At 41.7% G+C, this 27,834-nt stretch overlaps 1 protein-coding gene across 1 annotated transcript in view; it reads right to left on the reverse strand.

Moving 5' to 3' along the window:
* Nucleotides 1-27,834, reverse strand: part of Pptc7 (protein phosphatase targeting COQ7) — a 39,569-nt gene that overhangs the window by 4,178 nt on the left and 7,557 nt on the right. The window contains exons 2-5 of the mRNA XM_013144814.3: nucleotides 11,500-11,679; nucleotides 6,276-6,474; nucleotides 2,051-2,174; nucleotides 550-679 (exon numbers count right to left, since the gene is read on the reverse strand). Of these exons, the coding sequence (XP_013000268.2) occupies nucleotides 550-679; nucleotides 2,051-2,174; nucleotides 6,276-6,474; nucleotides 11,500-11,679 (633 nt within the window). The remainder of the gene's footprint in view (nucleotides 1-549; nucleotides 680-2,050; nucleotides 2,175-6,275; nucleotides 6,475-11,499; nucleotides 11,680-27,834) is intronic.

Consider the following 27,834-nt stretch of genomic DNA (forward strand, 5'->3'; position numbering starts at 1 on the left):
CTAAGAAATGCTCTACATGTCATAATATTACGTCAGCAAGAACCTGACCATGCCCACTAGTTCTAAGATGCCAGCACCAACATGTGCTCGGGCCTGGCAGGCTCCCAAACTCACACCACAGCAGACAGAGGGACTCTCCAGTCAAGGGCAGTTTCACATTGCTTCCCTTTTCAAAATCTGCTGTGGCAATTTGGCAGGCAAATACCGTCAACGGGTCCCAAAGAGCCAGGGGAAGGGAGACACGAAATGTCAGACATGTGAAGGGCAGAAAGTTAAACCATTAGGAATGTGGCAGCCTCCAGGCAGTGCTGCGGGCCTCTAGGGCTCAAGGCCAAGCAGCAAAAAAGCCCTCCGGTTCTGCCTCCTCTGCAGCCAATGGAGTTGAGTGCTGCAGGGCCTCCCCAGGCGAGGGGAGCCACCCACGGGCAGCAGTCCCGCCCCCTGACCTTGTTCACAGGAGTGGTTCCCAGCTGCGAGCGGACACCTGCAGTCTCAGTCTCGCTGGGAGCCTCCCAGTTAGTTCCTGAGACCTTACCAAAGAATGCTTACCTCTCACATTCAATCCGTTGTCACATGCGAACTGTGCAAAAGGTGACATATAATTCGGGTCATAGGCCAGCTCATGAGCTTGCTCAGCAATGCTTCTTGCAGTCTGTTGTATACTCTCATAATTTGAATTCTAAGATGAGAGGGTGAGAAGTTATTTTTACCTAATGCCTCGCATGATTTCTGCATTCAAGTGCACTTGCTGATTGCACTTTTTAAGACAGTGGCATTTATTTAAACACACTTTCTATGCTGACTAGTGGGACACTTAGCCCTCAGGCTATGATCAATGCGTGATACCACCAATGCTGCCTGAACACCTCACTCAGAAAGCCCACACCCTTGGACCTTAAGTCTGGAGTTTCACTTTTCTTTCCCATTTGAAATCCTTCCGGTATCCTGTTGAAATGAGATGGACTGAAAAGCTGGACTCTTAACAGCATTTTCAGGATGATGCCATGGTTCCTCAGGAATGCACCCTGGCCGACCACTGGCTGCTTCCCACTGAGAACACCTTAGGGTTTTGGGTTATAATGACTCCTGTGTCTCCAGGCCATTACCCAGGTTCCTGCTGCTTCAACTTCCTCATCTGCAAGCCAGGGATAGGACAGGTCCATTTTTGTTCTGACATTCACTTCGGTCCTAAAAGGGCTCTGCTTCAATGTCACCTCCCCTAGGGGGCTCTCCCTGAGCAAAGTCCAGTCCCTGTAGTCTCTGTTCCCTCCTGCTGCCTTGTCCTTCCTGTCATCACATACTGCTCCCCTCCATGAGGGTGGGGCAGGGATGGCGCGGTTTCTGTTCGCCACTGTTACTACACAGGACACAGGCTTTGCCACACACAGCCACCAAACAGGCACTGCGCACACAAGCAAGGAGCTAAGGGCTTCCTCCCTCGGCTCTGGTGAATCCTCTCTGCAACCCTGCAAGGTAAGACCTGTCATTCCCCATTTTATACATGAGGAAACTATTTCCTGACCAGTCGAAGAAACTCACCCACAGTCAGTGAGTAGTTAGGCAAAAAGACTTAGGAAAAAACAACTACTTTTCCCAGAGCCAGTACTTTCACAAAGCCAAGAGAATGGGAAAAGCCTGTTTCCCCTTCCTGCCACTCTCCAGGTTCTCGAGGTGGACAGCTCAGCTCAGCTCAGAGCTGCCTGCCGCTGGCTGGCCCCGAGTGACTGTTTGCAGTCTTTCTCCACTGCCACACCTGCTGGGTGTGTTATAACAATAAAACAAGGAAAAGGCAACCAGTGGCCCACACATTAAAACAGAAAACCACAAACAAGAAATGTCCTTACCTGGACTTTTCTGGTTTTCACTGCCCTACTAAAAGCTGCTTTCCCTTCAAGTTCTTGGAAATACTTTCACATATAACTGCTTAGAATACAGGAACGATTATTTCCTAAAGTTCATAAACTACTGAGAGAAAGTACAAGTAACTCAGTAAAACTTAGCTGGCCAGAGCAGGCCACTGTTCCCAAGGACTAGCCTTTGAGTTAATTACCTTTAACTTCTTTAGCTCCTGAAGGATCATATAATCAGGCATGTTGTCAAAGAGTCCATCTGTCGCTGTCAGGATAATGTCTCCTAACTGGACATCGAAAGAGGTGCTATCAGCAGCGTCTGGGCTGTGCCAAGGACAGGGAGAGCAAAGTTAAGGAAGCCGTTCACAGACACAGTTCAAAGGGTCCTCCAGGACCATTTTACAATGCAATGGGGGGGGGGGGGGCTGGAGGGCGGAGGGGGGCACAGGCAGGCACAGTGTCATCATGCAGAACAAGCTTGCCTCAAACTCATGGGGATTCTCCTGCCCTGCCAATACTGGGATAAGGTGCATGTGCCACTATGCTTGGTGCAATGAGGTTTTAGAATGGAGTCAATTTAAAAAAAAAAAATCATTCTGGCCAGGCATGGTAGTGCAAGCCTATAATCCCAGCACTCAGGAAGCTTAGGCAGGAGGATCTCTGCAAGTCTGAGACCAGTCTGGGCTATAAAGTGAGCTCAAAGCCAACCTGAACTTCGGTGAGAGTCTATCTCAAAAAAAAGAGTAATTCTAATGCTGGGGATTTGGCTCAGCAGCACAAGCGCCTGCCTAGCAGGCTCCAAAAAAAAAGTAATAATAATTCTAAAACCCCTCATCCTGAGAAAAATTGAAGGCTCTGATATAGATTAATTAAAACCACTAAGTAAAATTAAGTCTGCTGATTAGTCACATGGGGCTTAAAAGGGGGGAGGCTCTCTTCTGAGTCAGACCTAACGTTCCTTTAAAGGCCTAGTGGAAATGACTCTCCATTTCCTAACTCTCCAGTGCCAAATTCCATCTAGTACTCATCTGCACTCACCAGTCTCCTGCACGCTGGATCCTGGCTCTCAGGAGGGTACCTGACGGCAAGGCAGAATGCTGGGCCCCCGGGGAAGAGCACGATAGTTTTACAGGAGTGAATCAGCATGGACCCTGGTGGTGGGCCTGGCACTGCAAGGATGGTGCGTCTCCTAGGTGTCACAACGTGCTTGCTATGCCCTAGTATTTTTAAGTGTGCCCGGGATGCGGATCTTCAGGAAATATTTGCTGGATGACTGAAAGTATTTGACCTTCCAAATTAGGTAAAACTCTTCAACATGTTGCTTAAGGGAGGAAGATACAGAGTGTTCAGCATATGCAACTGTTTTTGTTAAATTAAAAACAAAGGAGGAAAAGACACATAGATATAGAGACTTCTAAGACAGAATCAATCTGGAAGGATTCAAAGAAATTCTACACAGTGACTCCTTCTAGAGAAAGTGGGAGAGAGAACAGGAGATTTTTCACTACATTTTACTTTTTGTATACAAGTTTTACAAAAAACCAGACGATCTGGGGGAGGCAGCCTTGCTACATAGTAAGTTCAAGGGCCAGCCTGACCTATACATGAGAGTCTGACTCAAAAACCAAAATAAAGGAAAGAAAAAAATGGAAAAGACAAGACTAAAAAGTCTAAAACAAAGGAAGAATTGGGAGAAATCCCAGGTGGGAGAAAAGATGATATATGCAGAGTTCACGCTCCCGTCTGGGCTGATTCTTGGCTATTTCTAAAGGCCACCTTCACTGTTCCTGGGCCTCCAAGGGGAAGGAAAGCTGAAACATTTAGCCTGTTTTAACCTGTAATTAGGGAATAAGAGCCAAAGAAAAATTCACTGACCTAGAAGGAAAAGATCAGAAACAAATCACCCCACACTTACAGAAAATCATCAACACAGGTATCAGTTAACATGTTATAAAATTTAAAGAGAAAACGTAAAATAGGCCACACACACACATACACAACCACCCATGAGAAAATTTCTGATTCGAGTTTTCATCTGACGCTCAACAAAGAGTAGCACACTTAAAGCTCTGTGACGGAGTCTTCAGGGAACTTTTATTTCTACATTTATACAATAAATGTTTTGTGAAAACAGCCACTAAAGGAAAACATCTAAATTAAGTTTAAAATGCTATTTTATAGATAATAGTACCAATAACCAAGGAGGCACAGAAGCAATAGAGAACAAAAACTAGCTGGCTACAGTGGCACATGCTGTAATGCCAGTTACCAGGGAGGTCAAGGCAGGAGGACTGCAAATTCAAGGTCAGCCCAGGCCACTTAGCAAAACCTTACCCCACAATAAAATCTAAAAGGGGTGTAGCTCAGGTAGAGTACCCCAGGGCCGATCCCTGATATCTAAAAGGGGGAGGGACCCAACTCTAACTGGCAGAAAGCAGGTCACTTCCTTCTGTAGAAGAAAGAGAAGCAATACAAGTCGCCCTCATCTGCTCTTTGAAACCATGCGCCAGGTTCTAGGAGTGTAGATCAGTGAGCAGGCTGTGCCGACCCTCTACTTTATGCTGAGCTTTTTCTTCCCCAGCAGCGGCCCTTGCGACTCTGCCTGAGAGGCTTGCTTCCATTGGACAGGCCTCCTCTGCTCATGCTCCCACCCACGAGCTTGGTGTCCTGCCAGCTGCAGTTCTGCCCATTCTGATCGAACACTCTGTGCTGCTGGAAACTTTTGACTGTGCTGAAATACGAGCCGCAATCACATGCTAGCAAGCCGTCTGTGGGCTCCCGGGGAAGCCACTACCACCTTGCAGGCTGGCCCGCCTGGAGAGTTCAGCTGTCCCCAAGATAGCATGTGAGATAGGACAGAGCAGGCCCGGCCCTGAGGAGCCAAAGCAAGCAGCAGCAAATGAAGGGAAATTAAAAGAACCTTCTCTAAAAACTGTTAGCCGAGAACAGTACCTAATAAGGCCTTGAGTTTCTGAGGTCTTCCTGTTCCAAAATTGCTTATAGTAGTATGTATTATAACCAACTAAAGCATAAAGGCAATTAAAGAAAAGATTTAGGTAATTTACCTAAATCTGAAAATAAAGCGTTTCTAGGAGTCAACGATACACTTTTCTTTTATCTTTTTTTTTTCTGGGACAGGGTCTTTGCTATGTAGCTCAAGCTGGCCTTGAACTCTGGTGGCAATCCTCCTGCCTCAGCCTCCAAGTGCTGGGATTACAGGCATGCACCACTATGCTCAGCAGCAACAAAATTTTTAAGTGAACAAATATGATCATTTCAAATTCAGAGATAACAGGAAAAAGATTTTAATTTGGACTTCAGATTTGATTGAATTAGAGGTAGTAAGCAGAAAACAAAAACCCAAACAAGAAGGCACTTTTTGGAACACTACCTTTAAAAAGGGTCATTACTCATGTATGAACTGCCAATGATGTTTGTGCCAGATCCTATAAGGCTACTAAAGGCAGTGAAAGGAAGTCTTAGTATTACTGTGATCTAAAAGATAAACCATGAGGTTAACTCCAAAAGTTCCAATCTTGGAAGATTCTTAACTGTTTAAGAATGAACTGAAAGACATCAAAAAGATGGAGATCATTTCAGTAACACTGTCACAGTCCACATGCAGGACAAGATCACTACTGACTCCTTGCACTTCTATGGGAAGATGTAAGAGGACCCAAACCACTGGTAGGCATCTGTCATCCTTGCACTCTGGCAGGCTGAGGCAGGGGGATTACAAATCAAGCTCAGCCCAGATTACTTAGCAATTTAGGAAAATCTGATCTTAAAATAAAAAATTAAAAGGGCTGGGATGCACTTCAGTGCAAAGGTCTTGGGTTCAATCCCCAGTAGCACCAAAAGGGAAAAAAAAAAAAAAAATAGCAAAAGTAGGCTGGGGAATCAGCAAGATATTCCAACAGATCAAACGATGTCTGCCGGTGGACTTCCCTAACACTGTATGAAGAACTTTGCATTGGCAATGATGTGCACAAACAGTGACTTCTTTCTCCAGTAATTTTTTTTTTTTTTTTTTTTTTGAGACAGGGTCTCACTATGCAGTTCAGGCTGGCCTTGAGCTCACTTTGTAGCCCAAGCTGATTTCTAACCTGCAATGATCCTCCTGCCTCAGCCTCCCAAGTGCTGAGATTATAGGCATGTGCTACTACGTTCGACTACCCAACACAGTTTAACGGGCACACTGCAACACTGCACATACTGTGTGCTGGTATGAAAAATGAACACATCTGAAACACTATTTTTAGGCTCGTCAGGTTATTGGGTGTCTATCAGAATTCAACTTGGCTGTATATCTAGGTCAACCTTCTTTGCTCATAGGATAAGGGGAACCACCTATCCATATGCACTCAAGTGGGTAGGGCCTGTGGGGGTGCAAATCCTGCTCAAACCTGGCTGCAGGGAGGTTACCTGTCACTCAACACGACTCCCTCGGCTTCCGGGGGAGCGATGGAGAGCTGGAATGGAGTGTTGAAGTAATGCTGCTGCTCGTCTGATCGATGCACAACTTCACCACCCCTGACAACTAGGAAGCCGGAATCGCCCAGGTTCGCTGTGTGTAAGCGGTGGCTAGTTCTGTCCAGCACCACGATGCAGGCAGTGCTGCTACCTAGAAAACAAAATGGACATTCATTTGTTTTCCTCATTGTCAGCTAGTCATGGACACACATTTTTATCACAAAACTCCAAAAGGCAACATCACAGACTATGAAGCTTTTGCCTAACCAGGACTTTTTTAGTTCCCATCTGTATTTCCACCAATGTCAAAAACCTGATCAGGGTCAACATGGTGGGGAAAGAGATTTACATTACACGCAGTAAGTTAACCACTGAGGTCAGAATTCAATTTCCTTGCTGAGACAGGAAAAGTAAAAACTAATCACATGTTTAGTGCTTAATGCTAAATTAATGCACTCTTAATGCTTAAATGCCAGAATGACAATGTTTCATTTTCTTGACAGTTCTCATTAGTCATTCTTCCCCAAAAAATCCACTATCATTTAAGACAGGGCACACAACTACAATTTAAAACCAGATTTCCAGGTGTTGAAGTAATGAATTTTTATTGGAAACCAGTGATTCACTATAGACAAAGCCAACTGTCACAGGTCGCTTGTGGAATCAATCTGTGTCTGCTTTACAGACAGCAGTATGGGGGGGGGGGCGGGTGAGGGGTACACGAGCCCTCACCTGGGCTGCTGCCACAGCCCCAGGCCCTGCTGCATGTGGCCCTCTTTAGGGCTGAGATGCTGGATGTGCACCATACAGGGGTCACTTCCAGCCGAGACTGAAACCTCTACCTACCTCCACCAAGAAACGGCAATGCACAAAAACATGCAGTTTGCCAAGACATAAATGGAAATGGTTAGTAATATACAAAAAAGACCATCATATCAGTCACCTTGTTAGTTAACATGAGGCAAAAGAAGATATTGCAAAGTCCTGGCAAAGTATAGGAACTCTTATCCCATGGTGAAGAGTAAAATGAATTTTTCTAAGAATAAAATAGCCCTGGAAAACCTACTTGCCCTTCAACGTGGCAGTTCCACTTATGAGAATTTATGCCATGAAAATAATGACAGATGCAAGTAAGCCTCAAGTACAAAAGCATTAAGGAATAACTTAAACAATCTAGGCATTAAAACTTAGGGACCAGGTATATAAATTATGGTACATTCACATAATACAGGAAACCCTAGAGAAGTACACACCCAGGAGTCAACATGCCTGCCTCTGCATCTGCCTCTGCCATTTACCAGTTGTGTGACCTGGGGCAAATTTTTTAACTTCTCTATGCTCCAGTTTCCTCAGAAAACTAGGACTAATAGTAACCAATTTATATAGTTGTCTCAAAGGTTTAAGATTAGTTAAGTCATTTCAAACACTTAAAACACACAGCATTAGCTATTTAATAGCTATTAAAATTATGTTAAAGAAATATACTCAGAGAAGTGAAATAGGTAACCAATTAGTATTTAAAATTTGCTTAAGAAAAAACCCTGCCATAGCCAGACATGGTGGTGCACACCTGTAATCCCATCACTCAGGAGGCTGAAGCAGGAGGATTGCTGAGAGTTCAAGGCCAACAGCCTAAATGGCATAGTGAGACACTGTTTCTTTTTTGTTTGTTTGTTTGTTTGAGACAGGGTCTCGCTATGCAGTTCAGACTGGCCTTGAGCTCACTTTGTAGCCCAGGCTGGTCTTGAACTTGCAACGATCCTCCTGCTTCAGCTTCCCAAGTGCTGGGATTACAGGTGTGAGCCAGCGACACTGTTTCAAAAAAAAAGACCAAAACAAACAAAAAGAAAGTACCAGGGACATAGCTCAGCAGCACAGCACCTGCCTGGCAAGTGTGAGATCATGAGTTCAATTCCTGGTACAAAAAAAAAGAGCAACAATATGCATTCTAACCTGCTAATCCTACGGTCAAAGAGCAAAGGGAATGGGCTGTGGAAGCAGCCTGTGCGCCCCAGGGCACCATCCTGTTCTAGCTGTGTGACCTGAGTGAGAAGCGAGTTCCCCTAGGCCTGCTGCTTCTTAACCACATGGAGAATGAAAGCACCCACGGACCTCCTATGGGGCTGCTGTGAGTGCACGGGAAACTCAATTCCACTTTATTATTGTCCACATGTATGAAAAAACAAATCTAGGAGCATAATCACCAGAACACTCATAGTTTTCTTAGTGGAGCTTTGGGGATTTTTGTTATTTTGTTTAGTGAAAATACCTATCTTAATGCAAAAAATGAAAATATGCACTTCTTTCTCATCCTTAAATGTTCAGAAATCCCACTTTCTGTTAGCTGCTGTGTAGGCATCGGAAGTGCTAACCTGACCCTAAAGCTGTGCTACTGGTTTCCAATCACAGATGCTATAACTGGTAGTGTTGCCAGAACCTGCTCCCTAACTGACCGTTGGGAAGGGCACTTTTTTCATAGCTGGATGCATAGAAATCCAACCATTCATCATTAATATAATTACACAAAAGATGTGTAATTGACAGAGTTAGATCTTACTGAGAGTGAGAAATGACAGACGAGTAGCACAGTCTCAAAATTCTGCTGCAGGAAGGACTCATGTTGACTCATCATGACTCATGGATGAGCCCAGGCTATCATTTTGCTGCCCCATGACAGTAACACACTGAGTTAGAATCAAAATGGTCTTCGGGAGACTTTAGAATCCAAAGCACCAGTGGCAAAAGCACACTCAGCCTTGTAGAATCATTAGGCTCACAGTGCACAGTCTCCACTGCCTCCTCAAATTACTGATACACAGACCTAGCTTGGGCCCTGAGAGCCTACGACCTGGAGAAGAGCTCATTGCTCTCCAGTCTGCAGAGAAACAAGCAGGTGAAGAAGAGTAAGAAGGGATGCGCTGAGAATATCAGATGCTCAGATGACTGGCCCAGGCAAACCTCTCCCATTGACATGGAAATATTATCATCACTCATATTTTGTAAGCTACCAGCAAGTCTTCTGTGTAGCAGAGAAAGGGATAACCTTATGAGGACTAAACCTTCAAATCTGAAAGATACCTTTTTTTTTTTTTGGTATCAAACTCAGGCCCTTGAGCTTGCAAGGCAGGCCCTGTGCCGCTGAGCTACATTCTCAGCCTGATTTCTTAAGATCTTATGAAAGTATTTTGGGTTTCTAGGGAAATAGATGTCAATTTTCATTTTCAGTAGGATTAGACCAATGATTAGCTTGTGCTACCCACCCAAAAGCAGCTAGACATTGCCCTATTTATTTAGTCTTTTTGAGACAGGGTCTCGCTATGCAATTCAGACTGGCCTTGAGCTCACCTTGTAGCCCAGGCTGGTCTTGAACTTGCAATGATCCTCCTATTTTAGCCTCGTGAGTGCTTGGATTACAGGTGTGTGCCACCATGCCCGGTTTGGCTTGCCCTTTATATTGGATTTTGTACGGCTTTTAGCAATTAAAAGATAACTAGTCTTGTAAAGCTATTATTATTTACAACTGTATCTAGCTGTGGTTCAGTAAAACTCAGCAATCTGTCTTCATCAAAATTTGCTTATGTTTAGTTACAAAGAGTCCAGACGCAGATTAAGGGAGGGGAATGTTTGTATTAAAGATGGCAACAGAAAATTATTTCAGTGTGTCTTTTAGGAGAAAAAGATCATAATAATCAATGTAAGTAAACCTTTAAACATGTCCTTAAATTCATTAACATTTCCAAGTTACATGACGGTGAACATGAAGGGAAGCAGAAGAAGGGGAAAACATAGCAGTATACTATAGCTCCTAAAGTGCAAAGAAGCAGGCTAGTTAGGTGTTTTGTAACTGGCTGTCCAAAGTGAAAGTAAATGATGGGGGTGGGGAGAGACGGTGAGGCCCTCACTGGCACAGGCAGGAGTCAGCCTCTGGAATCTCTCTCCATTTAACAGACAAACTGGTAGGGACACCGGTTAAGCAGTCTGCCCAAAGCCATGCAGCAAACTGATAGAGGGGCACTAGAAACAGAAGCTTGAATACTGTGCTGTGCCAGGTAATGTCCAGGTTGCATATCCAATGAGAGATATTAAGAAAAGCAGCAAACACGGAAATTGCAAGACAAGATTTCTTTTCAGTTATAAGGAAAACTGATTAATCACAGCACAGAGAAGACTAAGATGGCAGAGCGATAAAGAATCCTTTTTAAAAAGGATTTAAGTTGAAGACAAATATACAGAGTGGCAATCTGTTTTAAGATTGAACACAGGCTGATTGTCAATGTGGAGGGTGACTAGGAGGGAGGCCTTCTAGTAACCAGAAAGAGGTTGGCAATTAAGCAACTTAGTAACACCTTTCTGAGAGTCAGCCAGCAGAAGCCTGGGGGCGTTCCCAGGAAACCACTTAACACATATAGAAGCCTGGCCAAAGCATGCTCAATTGGCATATCCCATTCAGTTTTAAGCTTCCCAATACAAGACCATCAAGGATCTGGTTAGTGTCAATCTGTTCCATGGACCAGTCACCAATTAGCAGCCTGGGGTGGTGGTCAGCTCCTTGACTTCTCTGAGGCCAGGCCCCAGGACCTGTTCTCCCTCCCGGGAGAGAACCAGGTTCTGAATACTACAAGCTTTTGCTTTTCTCTCTTCTTTCATCATGTTTTAGAATCCCCAGACAATACATTCTTAACTTTTCATGTTTCTGAATTTGAAATGCATGATAGTACTCTATAATGTCCTCTTTTCTGCTTCACAAGATGTTCCTGAGTACTGTAAGCAGCTTTAATTTGTTTCCTCTCACAACACACTTTTTCCTGTGATGAGCTTTTAGGCTGTTTCTGGTTTTCTGCTATTACTGACAATGTTGCTAGAACATTCTTATACTTACCTCTGGGTACACGGCTGAGCAATTTTCTCTATAGTCTACTGGAAAAACCTAGGAGAATTGCTGGGCATGCTATATGTCCATGTTTCATTTGATTTAGCAATACCTGATTATTTTCCGAAGTGTTTATGCCTATTTACATTCTTTCCAGGGAGCATCCTGTGCTCTGTTTAGCCCACTTCTCCAGACTCTGCTCACCAGAAGAGGCGCAGAAAAAAGCTAGAATGGCAAATCATTTTCTTGGCTTTGTTTTAACCCCACAGTGGCTTCTGTAGTGGAAACACATAGCCATCTACTTACCAAGCAAAGGTACTTTATTTTGCAGCAACTCACAGTAGCTTGTGGTAAGAATTCCAATGGGATTACTTGGGACAAACCGTCCTTCTTTTACCAAACGTTCACACGTTCGCATTAAAGTCCCTGAGAATTGAGATGGGTCAACTCCATAGTCTCTCCATCCTCCTACACCATCTGCCACCCCTAGAAAAAAAAAAAAGAAAAAAAAAAAGTAAAGGACACTGTCACCAACTTTCCCGAGAATGTCTACCCCATTCCTCCTCACAATGCTAGTGCATATATCTACCCCAATCAAAATAAGAAGTGATGTTTAATGTTTCACATGCTTAGAAGGCAGCTGGTATTTCTGACAGATGAATAACCTTCTGAGCAGCCACAGGGTGGCACAGCCTCCTAGCCAAGAGTGCACTTCGATACGATCACCGCCTCTGTACAGAAGGATGAGTTAGTGGGTGACACTGCTGATTTTGTAATGGCTTTTTTCTAAAGGGTTACGGCTAGTGAGAATACAAGTGAGTCTGAGCCGGCGATCCTTAAGAACACAAAAGGCAAGGTTGGGAGTGCAGCTCAGGACCAGTGTGATGCAGCATCTGCAAATCCCTGGGTTCCACTCTCAGCATGTACACGTTAAAAAAAAAAAAAAAGAACACTAAGACCAGTAAATACTAAATGCCAGGCATGTCAATAAATGAAATAAAGACTATTTTATTTTATTTTATTTCATTTTTTATTTTTGCCTTTTTGAGACAGGGTTTCACATGCTGTTTAGGCTGTTGGTCTTGAACTTTGTAGCCCAGGCTGGCCTCGAACTCACAGCAATTCTCCTGCCTCAGCCTCCCAAGTGCAACTACTACTAATTTTAGAAACTAGAAAAATTCAGAACAAAACAATTCACGTTAATCTTGTTCAGGTGTTTCCAGATACTGACTGTAATCTTCCTACACATGGCAGTAAGGTCCTTTTCTTTTATTTTTAATGTGAATACTGTGATATGTGAAAGCATGTATATGGCTCACATTATGGTTCTACTGGACAGCACTAGTATAGAAATTTTCACAGGTCCAAGAGCTGTTGATGAGTTCATAGTTTGCTTAAAGATTTCTTTCTTTCTTTTTTTAAATTTTATTTAAAGAAAGACTAAACAAAATAGGTAGAAATAATACATACGTTCAGAGAAAAAAAATAAACAGTAAGAAATCACTAGTTGATGTTTACATATTGTCGTTTTACAAATAGTTGTTCAAGGTACAAAAATGGAACATGTAAAGTGAGAATTCAAACAGTGAGACTACAAACAGTTCTGTTCAACTATCCAACAAAAACTTAGAAATATGGTCATCAATCCTATACACTTAAATATTCATACAGTTATCCATAGCTTCAATTATGTTGAGATTGAATAAACCCAAGCAGGCTAATATCACTCTGAACCAAGAAAAATACTATTGCTGGGTTTTCTTTATCAAGAAGAAACCAGTGTTCAATAAAGTGAGAAAACACTGAAGTCAGTATCACACAGGTGCTTCAACTCCTTATAAAATACCAAGCCATTACTTATTCTTTTGTGTGTGTGTGTGTGGGGGGAGTCTTGCTATGTACTTCAGGCTTGCCTTGAATGGACTATGTAGCCAAGGCTAAACTCAAACAAGATCCTCCTAGTAGAGGAAACTACTCTGAGCATGACAGGATGTAAAGGATATCCATACTGGTATGAATCAGTAACAGCTCTCAAATACTACAATGCAGTCAAAGATAAGTTTTTATAAAAATAGGTGATAGTATATTTAACTATAATAAGCCAGTGTTGTCGACAAATCTATTGAAAATAACAAGAGAAAACATAGTAGCTACGGAAGATCATTTATATTATAGTTTTGTAAGTCTTATCCATTGCATGTTTATCTAGGAAATTGTTTCGCTGTCTTGTTATGAATTGGTTTTCCCTATAATACAGAGAGGATAGGAACAAATACTCTGAGGAAGAGACCTGAAAAACCCGAGGCTTATTTTGTAGCATTATAATATAAATTCTAGCAATCTATTGCTTGCTGATTAAAATGACTCTGGACTGGTTTCTTCAGCTCAACTTCAGCATATGCAGAGATGGGGACGGCTATCACAAAGAGAATGAGAGATGCGATGGTAGTTGGAAATGTCTTCCCTAATTTGGAACTTGAGGACCTAAAAAGACTCCATCATCCTGTAATGATTTGATTAGTTCTATAATATGCAATAAGTATAGAAAGTGGGTGAAGTTAGGGACAACTATCTGTAAGAAGCTAGAGACAGTTAGATAAGGTAGATCTCCAGCGGACTTGCTTTGAAATCTGTATTTCTTTAAATTGTTTTTTATTTTTTTTTTTAAATGTTCTGTTCTGTTTTGATATGGTTAACCTTATCCTCTTAGAGATGTAAAACAAATAGGTGGGACTGATAATCATATTACGGAGCTTTTGTTCGGCCATAGAGCAAAATGGTTTGTAGGGTCACTTTTTTGAATGTCATTCTAAATACTTTAATTCTATAACCTGAACAGCCATTTCGAAGAAGACAATTTGTAACTTATCAACTGGCAATTTCTTACCTTTTGTTTGTCTGTAATTTAGTATTATTTTTCTACCCTTTTATTCTTTAATCTCCATGTATTTTTTTTTTCTTTTCTTTTTTCGTTTCCTTTTCTTCAAATTAAAAAAAAAAAAAAATTAAAAAAAAAAAAAAAAAAAAACAAGATCCTCCTGCTTCAGCCTCCGGAGTGAAATTCTGTTCAACATGAAAATCAATTTCTGCCTATTAAACTCAGAGAAACTCAGAAAAACCATCAAATATATACATTATTAAAGTTTTAAATGGTCTTTCTGAAAGGATCTCCAAAAAATATTAACATAATTTCCAGTAGTGCAAGAAAAAAGTCTTTTAAAAGTTGTTTTGGATATAACAGACTAAAAGCAATCAATGAATGAAAAGAGAATATCTATCTTCCTACTTATCTATATTGCTTGAATTTGAGAAAAAATTATTTTGCAATGCTGGGGGTTAAACCCAGGGCCTCATGCATGGTAGGCAAGTGCTCAACCACTAAATTACATTCCCAGCAAAAATTTAATAATGTTTTTAAGACTTTCTACTGTGTGTGGTGACACATGTCTGTAATTCTAGCAATTAGAAAGCTGAGGCAGGAGAATTGCTGTGAGGTCATGGCCAGCCTGGACTACACAGTGATACCAAAACCAGGCTAAATTACAAAGTAAGACTGTCTCAAAACAAAAACAAAACAAAACAAAAAAGTCTGTGCATGAACCACTGTCCCCATACAAACATTTACATTTTTTGTATTTCATACACATCTTTTAAGATTATATCTAGAAAGAAACTGCCTAAACACAAAATGGATACATGCAATTATTTATGGTGATGGCAGTTATCAAACAGAAATGGAACACATTTTGAAACAGTACAGAACACAGAACTGGAACACAATCAAGAAGGTGGCAAAGAATTTATCACCACGAATGCAGCAACTTTCTCCACCTTGTGACCAACCAGGAAGCAAAATTTCACTGTGGGGAAATTCCAAACCAGCTGATTAACTGATCTGAAGTCTGGAATTTATTTCAAAATCAGTGGGAAGAAGAGGGTGGATGATGGGGAGTCGATGAGGCACGTTTGGCCATGGATGGACCATTGTTGAAGGTGAATGGCACCGACATACATCTCTCTATTTTGAAATACATTTGAATCTCTCCAAGATATAAAGTTTTAATACTAAAGAAAAGTTTCTTCTGCCCACTGTGAGAAGAGTAAAAGCACAATCAGGAGGACAAGAAAGCAACTGGTTTCAGTGTGACTCGCTGCCCTGGCAAGAAGCCTGTGGACATTTGGCAACCAGGAACCCTTCCCAGTGCACTGGGTGTGAAAGTAGGGGACAGAGAGGCCCAGAGATGACTACAGGTGTACTCTACAGGAATAAGGGTCCCAGTTTCCATGTTTCTCAAGCTTCTGTGAATAAATTTGGCAAACCAAAAATGTTTTTTAGGCTCGCTTATGAGGAAGTCTTTTTAGGAACTCATTTCATGGGCAAGATTTCACCACAGTTTAAAACTCAACAACTTATATTAAAAACAATACAATACAATCACAGTACTTGCAACACCACCTGATGAATCACGCGCTCTTTTCAAGCAACTCCTGCTCAATGGAAGGATTTCTTCTTAACCAGTCTCTCGCTTAGCAGACACAATTACACAAACTTGGTTTCATCTATAAATGTCCTTCACGAGGAAACCTGGCCCTCACTAAATAATCTCTCGACAGATTGAATCTGGCCTGACACAACCCTTCAACATTAATCAGATTTCAACCGGAACACAGCACCATCTTTTAGGCACCTGCTTTGCTCTCTACAGGCCAGGTAAACTCCACTGGCAAAATCTCTTCGGGGAAAAAGGGAAATTCAAAAGCATCACACTTTCAAATAAAGTTGTGGAGAAAAAGCATTAGAATACAGCAGTAGTTTACTTACAAAGGACAAGTTATGTAATGGGAAGAGTCGATCAGAATAAAATCAGAATAACTTATACACTGCATACCATGTGAATATTTGAAACCAAGTTCTATCCACATGCAATGGTTATTTCTATATGGAAATTAGTAATGTCATCTTTTGCATATGCAAAAGCCTTAGACCTCAAAGAGCAAGAACACTTGGAGGGGGGTACCAGCACTCGAACTCAGGTCTTTGTGCTTGGCAGGCAGGCACTATGCTGCTAAACTACATCCCCAGTCCAAGAACACCTTTAAACAGGAGAATTCATTTAGATATAAAAGAATTTCACTTAGAATATATTTCACTGCTTAAGAGTTCAAGAACATCAGCACAGCACTACCCAACACCAACTGCACAGGCTGCTCCCCGCAGCAAACAGGGACCCTAAGGTGCCACCAACAGTGTACAATGGCAGGGGCCCAAGGGCTGAAGGAGCCTAACTGCTTCCCTAGTGCCACCATGGGAGGGTCAGGACGGGTGCTTGCAGGGACATTCTGACAAGTGGCATACAGCGGCCCCGAGGGCTGGTCAGATCTCCACAGGCAGGGAGGGTAATGAGAAGGAAGGAATGGCAGATTACTAGATGCGGCTGGGGCAAGCGCAAGCCAGGAGGGAGGCACAGAGGCAGGCAGGGAAGGCCCAGAGCTGGAGAGGGCCCAGGTGGCCGGAATTTCAGACCAGGGTGCAGCCCCACACTGTCTGCAGGGAGCCTGAACTACCCAGAGTTACTTAATGTAACTCTTGTGGGCTGAGAGCTTGCTGCTAACCATGTAAAATATACCCTTCAAAAACTCAGTACCAAGAGCAAAAATTACACAATATCTTCTTCCTTTTATTTGTTTGTTGAGAGGGTCCAGTTAAGTTGCCCAGGCTGGGCTCACATTCACAATCCTTCCGCCTTAGCCTCCCAGAGTGCCAGGGCAACAGCATGTGCCAGTCATGGCAGTTTCAAGAGACAGTTCTATGTGCAACATTATGAAATACTTCAGACCTACTGGGATAAATACAGCAATTAAAATTAGCTGGTTTTTTAATGTAGCTACTAGAATACTTAAGATTAATTAGCCTGAGTTCAAGGCCAGTCAGGCCTACATAGTGAGATCCTGACTCAAAAAAAATTTTTTTTCATATGAAGTTTGCAGTGTACTTCTACTGGACAGTCCTCAATGCTGCTCCATGTTTCTAGGTTAAAGTGACATAAACCAATCTATATTTTAGAAAATAATCCTGAAAGCTGGTATAAAGAATGGGTCGGGAAAAGGAAGAGGTTAGATAGCAACTGTAAGATTTTAGGGATTATGAGAAAAACAGAATAGAAAATTACTGGGAATACAAAGGAAAGAACGAATAGAAAAAAAAGGTCCTCAGACTCTCTGTCAACATATTCTGTGTCGGTGAGTTTCTGGATTTGGGGAACCAGAAAGAGTATGATTAGATGACCCTACAGTTGGAAAGGGGTATGCAGATACCTGTAGAAGTCACTGAATCTGTCCTGATACACTGTGTTACAGGTGCAAGCAAGGCACTGGTGGGAATCATTCTCTATGAAGTCAGGACCCTGAATCTGCAGCTGGTAATGCAAGTCAAGGGCAGGTTTGGATCTGAGAACTGACACTTTAATGGTGGATGAAATGCTCAGGAAGAATATGGAAAGTAATACATTGATACTGATTTTATCTTAGGAATGAGAATTTCTCGTCAAATAGCTTATTTGTGATTTTTTTCTCATTTTAGACATCAAATTATCATCATAGATATGATAACCAATTAAGAACAGCCAAGTATCCAGTTGCCAGAATGATATAATAGCTGCAGAGGTAGAGAGAAGCTGAAGAGGTGGGCAAAATTAGAACTAGAAAGGCCTCGAATGGCAAGATAAAGAGTTGGCACTGAATACAGAAGAAACTTTCCTTAATTCCCTGCAATCATCTTATGTCCCCATTAATAACACTCTGTGAGCACATGTCTGGCTTAAGTGTTTCCTTTGACCCAAAATCCAATTACAACTATTATTAGATTAAGATAATGGTTATTACATAACCAAAATAACTGCACAAAAGGCTTAGAGACGTACAGGGCACAAAAATTCCTTTATTTGTATCATTTAACTAGAAATATCAGTTTTATAAAATGGGAAATAATTTAGTAGAAATCACAGTATCTAAAGATATTTTATTTATTTTTTTGGTACTAGAGATCCACCTTACAATCTTGCACTTGCCAGGCAGGCGGTTATGCTGCAGAGTTAAATCTCCAGCCCATCAGATATTTTAAATTATAGTATGCCACTGAGTTTCTTGTAGACTCATCTCCTACAGTGAAGAGTTAAGAGAGGAGAAAGTATGTCTGGTATGTATGCCATCATTTGAATTCCTCTTCTTCTTCTTCCCCCCATACTGGGGATTAAACCTAGGGACTTTGCACTGAGTTATATCCCCACTGCTCATTTTACTGAGACAGGACAGTTACTAAATTGCCCAGGTTGCATTCGAACTTGTGTTCCTTCTGCTCAGCACCCGCACTGTGCTGGGATTATAGGCACATAACACCATACCCAGGTTAAATATAACTTTAGGAAGAAAACTCCAAGTAACAAGTGACTTTCATTATGCTAATTAACATGTTTTTGTTAATAGACTAATAGCCACAAAAAAAGAAGTGTTAAGGCTGGGATTCAGTTCAGTGGTAGAGTAAATTGAGCATGTGTGAGGCCGTGGGCTCGATCCCCAGCACCATAAAGTTCTGCTGTACTCAGAAAACAAAGCTAGCGCACTTGGCTTTTTATTCATTGCAGAATTTTACTTAATAGCTTTGTTTTAGGCACAAAAGTTCAAGGAAAAGAAGTTTGATACTAAACTCAAATTGTGGAATTTAAAAAGTCCTACCTTCCCAGTCATACCAAGCACCTACCTGAACTGGCAAGAGGCGGCACACCTGGAGAAAGACCTGCAGACCAAGCCAACGCCAGCGGGTCTCCAGCATTTCCTCTCCATGACTGCCAGCCTTCAGCGTGACGACGCTCGCATTTTTCTTAAATTAATCTCCTGCTACACTCACTTTCAGACTCACATGCAAATACTTATAAAACAGAATTTTCTAAAGTGATGTCCAAAGAATGCTAAACTTCAGTTTTAACATAAGCATCAATGCCAGGCATGGTACCACACACCTGTAATCCCTGTACTCGGAAGGCCGAAACAGAAAGTTTGCCATTAGTTTGAGGCCAGCCCAGGTTACATAAACCAGTTCAAGGCCAGCTTGCAATACAGTGAGACCCTACCTCAAAGAAACCAGATCAAACCAACCAAACAAAACCCAAGAAAACAATATAAGAATCAAAAAAGAAATTTAGCAATTTTATTTTATGCAAAAAAAGTACTTAACATAGACTGGCAGTATCTCAAATATTAGCTGTCCATACTCCTCAGATCTTTGAGGGTCTTGAGGCATTTTACTTCTGCTTCACACTCCAATGAAGCAAGCTAGTACTACAGGGACTGCTTCCCCATCAGTGGCACCTAACAGTGAGCTGAAAGCTCAGAGGAGAATCTGGCAGGACAGCAAGAGCTGACCGGTACAATCAGTGGGAGCTGCTCTGCAGTGAGGCTTCATCTAATGAGAAAATGGTTCAGCAAATTCCTTGGACTGCCACATCTCCCCAGGTGCCAAGGTCCTTGAAATGCAACAAGCCCATGTTCTCAGAGACATCCTCACTTGTCTACAGGTATCATGACATGCACAGTCATGCATGCACAGAGAAAAGTGACACCAAATGTAAACTCGATTTCCTATCAAACCCAGCAGACCACACTTATATCAGCATTTCTTTAAGCCTCCACTCTCAGGGCATTTCAGAACACTCTCCTGTGACTCAGGACTGTGAAATGTATCTGCAAATGATTATCCCAACGGGAATAAAAAGCAGGGATTACTGAAAAAACACACTCAACAGGCAAGTTATGCAGAAGGAGTGCAATATGCTTTGGTGACAGTCCCTTCTGCTCTCTGGAGATGAAGTTATACAGATTAGGATGCTCTACCTGCTTTAATGAGCAAGCCACCTATTCCCTTTGCAGTAAGTTTCCCTTAAGCAATGATCAAAACGAAACCTGCACCTTAACTCTCCAGAGACCAAGTCTGTTGGTCAAGATCTCTAGAATCTCTTAAACAGAAGAGTCAACCTGAGTGAAGTGAGAGGATGGAAAATTTCAACCTTGTAATAAAATGTGTAAAAATGGAATCTAAAAGCAAAACTCAGATTCTGCTAAACAAATGAGACTGCCCAGGACAGTTGACAAAACTCAAAGGGCAAGAGTGGATGGCCTATTTTATATTTTAGAATTCCAAGCAAAATAGTTAGCTATTCCTTATTACTTTGGGAAGTATGAGGTTAAAAATCAAATTAAACCTATTATCCAGAATACTCCACTAACCTGAGAAGGTAATTTCTAGGCTACTCTGGGCAGTTGTTTTGTCTTAAACTGCTACAAAAAGTGCTGAAATGAAGGTTAGGAAACAACAGTGTGAAGAAAAAGAAAAACTTAAAAAATAAGAATGTTTCCTCCTCTAACATTAGCTCTTCTGTTTAAAAACCAAAAGTTTAATGTGGCATTAGCTCTTCCCATTCAACTGTGGCCTGGGGAACTTATAGAACTGATATAATCATTGGCCTGCCTTCCACAAACGGAAGAGGTGAAGGCCAAGACACTGAAGAGGTTGACTTTACTCTTTTCTGGCCTGCAACAGAATCTTCCTCAAATGCTAAAAGTTGATAGTGGTGCTTTCTGGACAAGAGGAAGCAACCAACAAATTATCTGGGACGCAGTCCAGGTGTCATGCTTGTTTTATAAGCTAGGAACACTACAGTCTGGGTACTGAATGTGATCAAGAATTAATGGCCTCTGTTAAAGTTGTGGCTTCCATTCATTCTTAGGTACTAAGAAATGTAATATAAGACCAGTTAATTTAGGAAGTATCAAGAAATTAATGGCCAGCTATCTGATATATAGTTACTTCTACCTGGCCCTCTAGGTTGAGGGAACAATTTTCTAAGATTAAACCTAGAATTTTGTTCCTAAGTTAACGTGATATTTACAACAGTTAAACTGTATGGCCTCAAACTCCATTCAAGGGCCAAAGTGATTTTCCTGCCTCAAACTCCCAAGTAGCTGGCGCTACACATGTACACGACTGCACTAGGTCTCTAAACCACAGATCCTCAACAATGTCAAAGAAGCTACAATTTACTGTTTGCTTTCTTCTCCCTACTTATAAAAATAGCAGCTTCTCTTGACTAAAATACCACTCTGACAGAAGTCCAGATTCACATGCAGACCCTCTCCATTTAAACCAGGCATGGTGACACTTAGGAGACTGAGGCAGGAGGATCACTATGCATTCAAGGCCAGTCTGGGCTACATAGTTTAAGGTACCCTGATCTAAATAAACCCTCCCCATTTAAATGAAAACATCGTTCTCTGAATAAGCCTGCCAAATGGAAACATCAATTTTAGAGCACTATATTTTTACTCTACATATTGTTCAATTATGTAATGAGTGATAGGGCAATGAGATTTTTTAATGTCCCCATGCTTTCCAAATTTTGAAATATGTTGATTTATCCCCCCAGTCTGGGGATTAGCCTCACAGCTTCACACTGAGTTACTGCCCTACCCCACTTGGCTCCTCACTCAAGTGGCAGTCCTTTCTCTGTTAGGATTTCAGGTGTGCACCACTGCCACAACCGTGGCTAACGTGTTATTTTTATGGAAGGGATAACAAAAGACTACATAATCCAGCTAAAAACTACATCCTATATGCATTTATTATTAAAGTTATTCAATGTATCTTGTTTAACATTTACTATATAAAAGACATTAGTGAAAGAGTTAAAGGAGTAATAGGAGTTCCTGCCCACTGGACCTTAAAATCAAGGGTAATGACTATGGTTGGGAGTTTGGAGATATCTAAGTTAAATAATGAAACACATATGAACCAATGAAACACAAGCAAAAAGGATCAGAGCAGAATTAGCTGAAGGAATCAGAAAAGGATTCACGGAAACACAAAGTATCAAAAAAGAGCCTGGAAGGATGAAAAGGCAAATTGCTGAGGAGAGTTTTGAGAAATTCCTATGATTTGCATTGATAAGGACAGCCTGTCATAGGTGAGAATTCTAAGCACAGAAACCTGACCTCCGGGTAACTGACTATTCCACCCAACGCCAGGAAGCTCTCACCATTAATCAGCACATACAATACCAGCCTGACATGAGTCAGGGCATTCAGGAGTCCCCTGGAAGGAAAGGCAGGCCCTGAGGCCACCAAAGCCAAAAAGGCCTTTGGAAGATTTTGCTGATCTTAATTAAGGGGCTTGCCCCACTATTAGTTTAGGTATGGCTAATAATTAAGTAGTATTCACACTCCCATAAGCCATCTCGGGAAAAGAAAGTTTAAAGGATCACTACCAACTTGAAAGGCAGGGTGTATCCTAGGCTAAGGCACTGGCTTGGGAGGCCAATCTGGTTTTTTCATGTTTGTTTTTTTGTCTTTTTGTGACAGGATCTTGCTATGCAGTTCAGGCTGGCCTTAAGCTTACTTTGTAGTCCAGGCTGTTCTCAAACTCACAAGGATCCTCCTGCCTCAGCCTCCGAGTGCTGGGATTACAGGTATGTGCTACATGCCTGGCTAGATCTGGCTAACTCCAACATCAAGTCTAGGACAAGGAGTGAAGGAGACCATTATGAAGCAGTTCTGAGCAGGAATTAAAATTAACCAATTGGCTTTGTATGTTTACTTGCAAATCTGTCCAAGGCATAGACTCCGTTTGGAGAAGGGCAGCAGACTCATAGGAGGTGAAACTCTGTGGGTCACTGGTTCCAGCTGAGGCCCGTGATGTCCTGATGCCTTACAGGACAGGATAAGGACGCCTGACTCGCATCCCGATTAACTAAAGACTCTAACTGCAGGCGTCTCACTCCTGTAGTGAAAGTCAACCTGGAGACTGTCTCCTAAGATAATTCTCCTTAATCAGCATGAGATCTCCCTCCTAAATTATCACAGTCTGTTACCTGGAAAAGTCTCTGGACCACGCCCGAAGGTCTTACTTGGTTTCCCACGTTTTCTACTCTAATCCCCTCCCAGTTTGAAAGCCAAATAAATACAGGCTGCCCAGAGAAGTTCCTCGTCTAAGCCCCAAGAGAATCTCCAATTCTGTGAGAGGGTTTTGATCCTCCTGGAGCCCTAAAAATCACAGCATCTGTCTCATTTAGTTAAGCCTTCACTATCCACTTGTATGGGAGGTTGCAGGCCTGATAAGTCCGTGACAGAGAAGCGCGAAGGGCATCATCCTCGGGCAGCAACTTGAGCCTCACTATCTCTACTCATCCATGAGGATCATATTAGGCCTGGTGGGAGGATAACAGGATACCAATGCCAGCAAGTGCCTGCTGCAGTGTGCAGCTCCCAAAAGACATTCAGTGTATGAGTTATGCCTATCTTCAAGAAAGATCAACTGGCAGCACAAAGGCCAAACTACCCTGAAGCAATCAGAAAAAAAGCCTCAAATCCTTAAAATCTTAAAACAATTGTCTGTGACCCACGTGTAGGCTGCCATCTCTACACACGCAGCTCTGCGGTCACAACTCAAAGACAATGTCTACTTGGAGACAATGCATAAAAGATGAATGGTCCATTCAGCTTTTCTAGCCACATATCCACCACCATTCAATATCCCATTAAACATTCAACAGTGACATTTTCAAGTACTAAGGAATCAGCATTTATCTGCCCAAAAAACAAGGAAAAGGAGTCACCTACACTTTGAAGAAATGATCTCCTCCCACGGTTAAGTCTGAAATAACCTTACCTCTTCAGTGCATGTGCTTACTGTGTGCCAGACTTCCAAGTTTTCATTTTAAATGGGAAATCTTAAAACAGCGAGTAATACATAAGGGTCCAACCATTTTCTTCAGTCGCTATAACAACTGCAGTACCTCTAACGCTCTTTTTATCACCAACGGCTGGCTAATACCTGGCACTGCAGTTTTCAATCCCTGCTGCACCCTGCAGTGACCTTCAGAGCTCCAGCCTCGCATGAGCAAGTGACTAATGTGGGTCACTACCCTAGTACTCAGGACTCCAATCCAGACCCGTTGGATGGAATGCATCACAAGGCCAATGATTCTGCCCTCTGATACGCCTCCTGCACAGAGCAATCCCCTGCCTTCCATTTTTGAACACAATCTTTCCTCTTGCACCTGCCAGCCTGAGTAATGGCAACGCGAACACCACGTTCCTAGGCTAGAAACCTTAAGGAATCTGCCAGAAGCAAATCCTCGAAACAACTTCAACTTGTCTTCCTCCTTCATCCTCTTCGTCCTACTACCACCAAGTCCTGTTGATGGTGTCTGCAGCGGTGTGGAATCCAGCTACTTTTCCTGCCCTTTCTAGCTCATACTATTTCAGTGCTCCCTAAATGATCTCTGCCTCCGGTTCTCCCATTGCATCCTTCATATCAATTTGGTTTTTACCAACACTGCCTTGTCCATGTTATTCCTCTGTCCTTATTTGCCTCTGTATGTAAAAACATTCTAGAAGCGCACATGACAAGAAACTAGTGACACTGGTTGCCTCCTAGGAGAGGGATTTTGTAGCTAGGCAACCAGCCTGAGGGGAGACTCTTCATCATGCAATCTTAGGAAGCCTGACTACCTTTTGCATTTTGTGCTGCCTCTTCAAAATCAACCAAACAAAAAGGAACTAAAGTAAAAATACATTCTATACCTTCTTACAAAATACCAAAAATATAAGAACACCCAACTCCTTAACATAGCAGCAGTGATCTTCAAAAACCTGGCCTCAATCTATTTTGTTAACATCAACTGTCCACTGTGCCCCCTAGCTTGACCCAGGTGGCCATAAAATAGCTGTAGTTGGGGAATCTTGCCACTGATCGCTCTGGAGCCTCTCAACCTTCTCATTTACCTTGACTTATTTAGAAACCTCCCCGCAGGCTTGATTCCATGCTTCCACACACCTCCTGTGGATTCTTTTACACTGACCCTGGGCACCTGTTTGCCTTTTCCAAACCTGAGGGCTTTGAATTCAGTTTTGTTCATCTTCGTCTTCCCCACAGTACCTGTCAAGACTAACAGGAAACAACCAGTAAATAATGAATTCGGTTGACCACATCAAAAAAGCGTTAATACCCACACAAACTCTGTTACCCGAATAGCAATGCTCTGGTAATGAGCCTGTTACCCAAGAACTCGAGAAAGAGAATGAACCAGTGTCAGATCCTGATGCTTAACAACGGTTGCGTATCAGTGGGAGTGCACTGTAAATGTCCCCACACAGTGCGTGGAAAGAAACAGCAGGCTGGTAGACACCACCACTCCCAGCTTTCTCACCACCGACCGAGCCCAGGACGCCAGCCCGAATTACTTCTCTAAGCTTTAGTTTCCTCATCTGAGAAATGAGACGCAGAAGGACAAATTCTCTATAGAGTTCCCTTCTTCAAGTCTAGGATTCTAAATCACACTGCAAGAAAATGACCATTTTAGAAATCCCTGATAAAAACAAAGAGATGGGGGCAGCTATCACAAAGAGAATGAGAGATGCGATGGTAGTTACTATTGTCTTCCCTAATTTGGAACTTGAGGACCTAAAAAGACTTCATCATCCTGTAATGATTTGATTAGTTCTATAATATGCAATAAGTATATAAAGTGGGTGAAGATAGGGACAACTATTTGTAAGAAACTAGAGACAGATAATGAAGATCTCCAGTGGACTTGCTTTGAAATCTGTATTTCTTTAAATTGTTTTTTTTTAAATGTTCTGTTCTGTTTTGATATGATTAATCTTACCCTCTTTGAGATGTAAAACAAATGTGTAGGACTGATAATCATATTACTGAGCTTTTGTTCGATCACAGAGCAGAATGGTTTGTAGGGTCACTTTTTGAATGTCATTCTAAATACTTTAATTCTATAACCTGAACAGCTATTTCTAAGATGACAATGTGTAACTTATCAACCAGCAATTTCTTACCGTTTGTTTGTCTGTAATTTTGTATTATTTCTACCCTTTTTTTTTAATCTCCATGTATTTTTTTTGTTTCCTTTTCTTTAAATAAAAAAAATTTTAAAAAAATTTGAAGTCCTGATAAAAGAATAAGATGGTTATAGATTAGCATTAATTGACTTATCTGAATTCATATCATCTATAAGTAAAAGTATTTATAAAACATACTAATCTTGCCACAGATCATTAATTGTTCAGTATTAGCAAAAAAAACCCCCAATAATATGTAGATAAGAGGCAGCCCAAGAGACGTGCTTTTTTTTTGTCTTTTTGAGACAAGGTCTTGCTATGTGGTTCAGGCTGGCCTTGGGCTCACTTTGTAGCCCAGGTCTCAAATTTGCAATGAATGATCCTCCTGCCTCAGTCACCTGAGTGCTTTATTTGGTTTTTTTGAGACAGGATCTTGCTATGCAGCACAGCCTGACCTTGAACCACTAGGTAGCCCAGGCTGGTCTCCAACTCTCTTGGATTCTCCTGCCTCAGTCTCCCAGTACTGACATTATAGGGTGTGCTCTGCCATACCCAGGGCTTTTGAGTAATGAATTTCTAAAAACAATGCATGCGTAAGACATTCCTGTTTAGATTTTCTCATTTCACAGGAAAAAATGGATGATCATATTAACAATCAGCAATTAGCCTACGAGGCATAAGCAGTTTGCTGGTTCTTAGGGAAATAGAACAAATCTACTTTCTTATCCAGAAACTGCTATCCAAACAATGAAGTTAAAACAGAAGCACTTTCTGTGTGTTTCACTTCACATGGCCAACTTTTTTGCATCTACCTCAAAGGATGGCACAGGCCAATTCTGATAAGTCAAAAAACCTGCTAAGTGATTCTTCAAAGATCAAAATGTATAGTCACAGCAGTCCAAAAAGGGATAAATTCTCTTTGTTTTCCAAAAAAATTGTTAATGAGTGAGAGAGAAACCAGTGCAAAAATGTGCTGGAATCAGCCTGGGTAAAAACAGTACTGGGCCTTTCAACAGAAAGCCCTCTTTGTAGAAGTCACTTTTATAGTCCCTGGCAAAGTGTCTGCAGTCATTTAGTACGTCCTTGGGATTCTTAGCAACAATTCAATCAATTCTACAACTATTCACTAGCTAGAAACTGATTCATATCAAAAATAACTATTAAGAGCCTCATAAACTTAAAAATGTTAAAAATGCACAAATACAAGATGAACAGAAGCTTACTGATAAGAGCATCTGACTGCAGTTGGAAAAGCACAAAGTAGTCTAATCTTTTTTAGAGAGAACTATAAATTTTGGGGGGGGGGGTAACCAGGGATCAAACTCACAACCTCATGCTTGCCAGACAAGTGCTTATACCACTGAGCTAAATCCCTGGCCCTGAGAACTATATTTATACCACAGCCTTACACATGCTAATGGTCTTTGAACCAGGAATTCCTCTTAACAAATTTACTCTCAGGAAGTGTTCAGATATAAAGAAATACTATAGTGCTATTTATAACAGAAAATTCAATCTAAGTAACTAAAAACAGGATTGATTTAATAAATTATAGACTACACATCAGAATATGATGCAGCTATGCTTATTAGCATGGAAATATGCTCAATTTGCATCACAGTGCAGTGTTACAGTGCAGAATTCACAGCATTGTAATGTAATTTAATAGTATGCATACATACAAACACACACACATTGAGGGCAGCCATCTTATCTATGTGAAGTTGAGTTTTACATGAC

This window comes from Cavia porcellus, unplaced genomic scaffold (assembly GCF_034190915.1).
Source record: "Cavia porcellus strain 051 isolate PalLab524CR breed Dunkin Hartley unplaced genomic scaffold, mCavPor4.1 scaffold_16, whole genome shotgun sequence".
In the NCBI taxonomy this organism is placed as follows: Eukaryota; Metazoa; Chordata; class Mammalia; order Rodentia; family Caviidae; genus Cavia; species Cavia porcellus.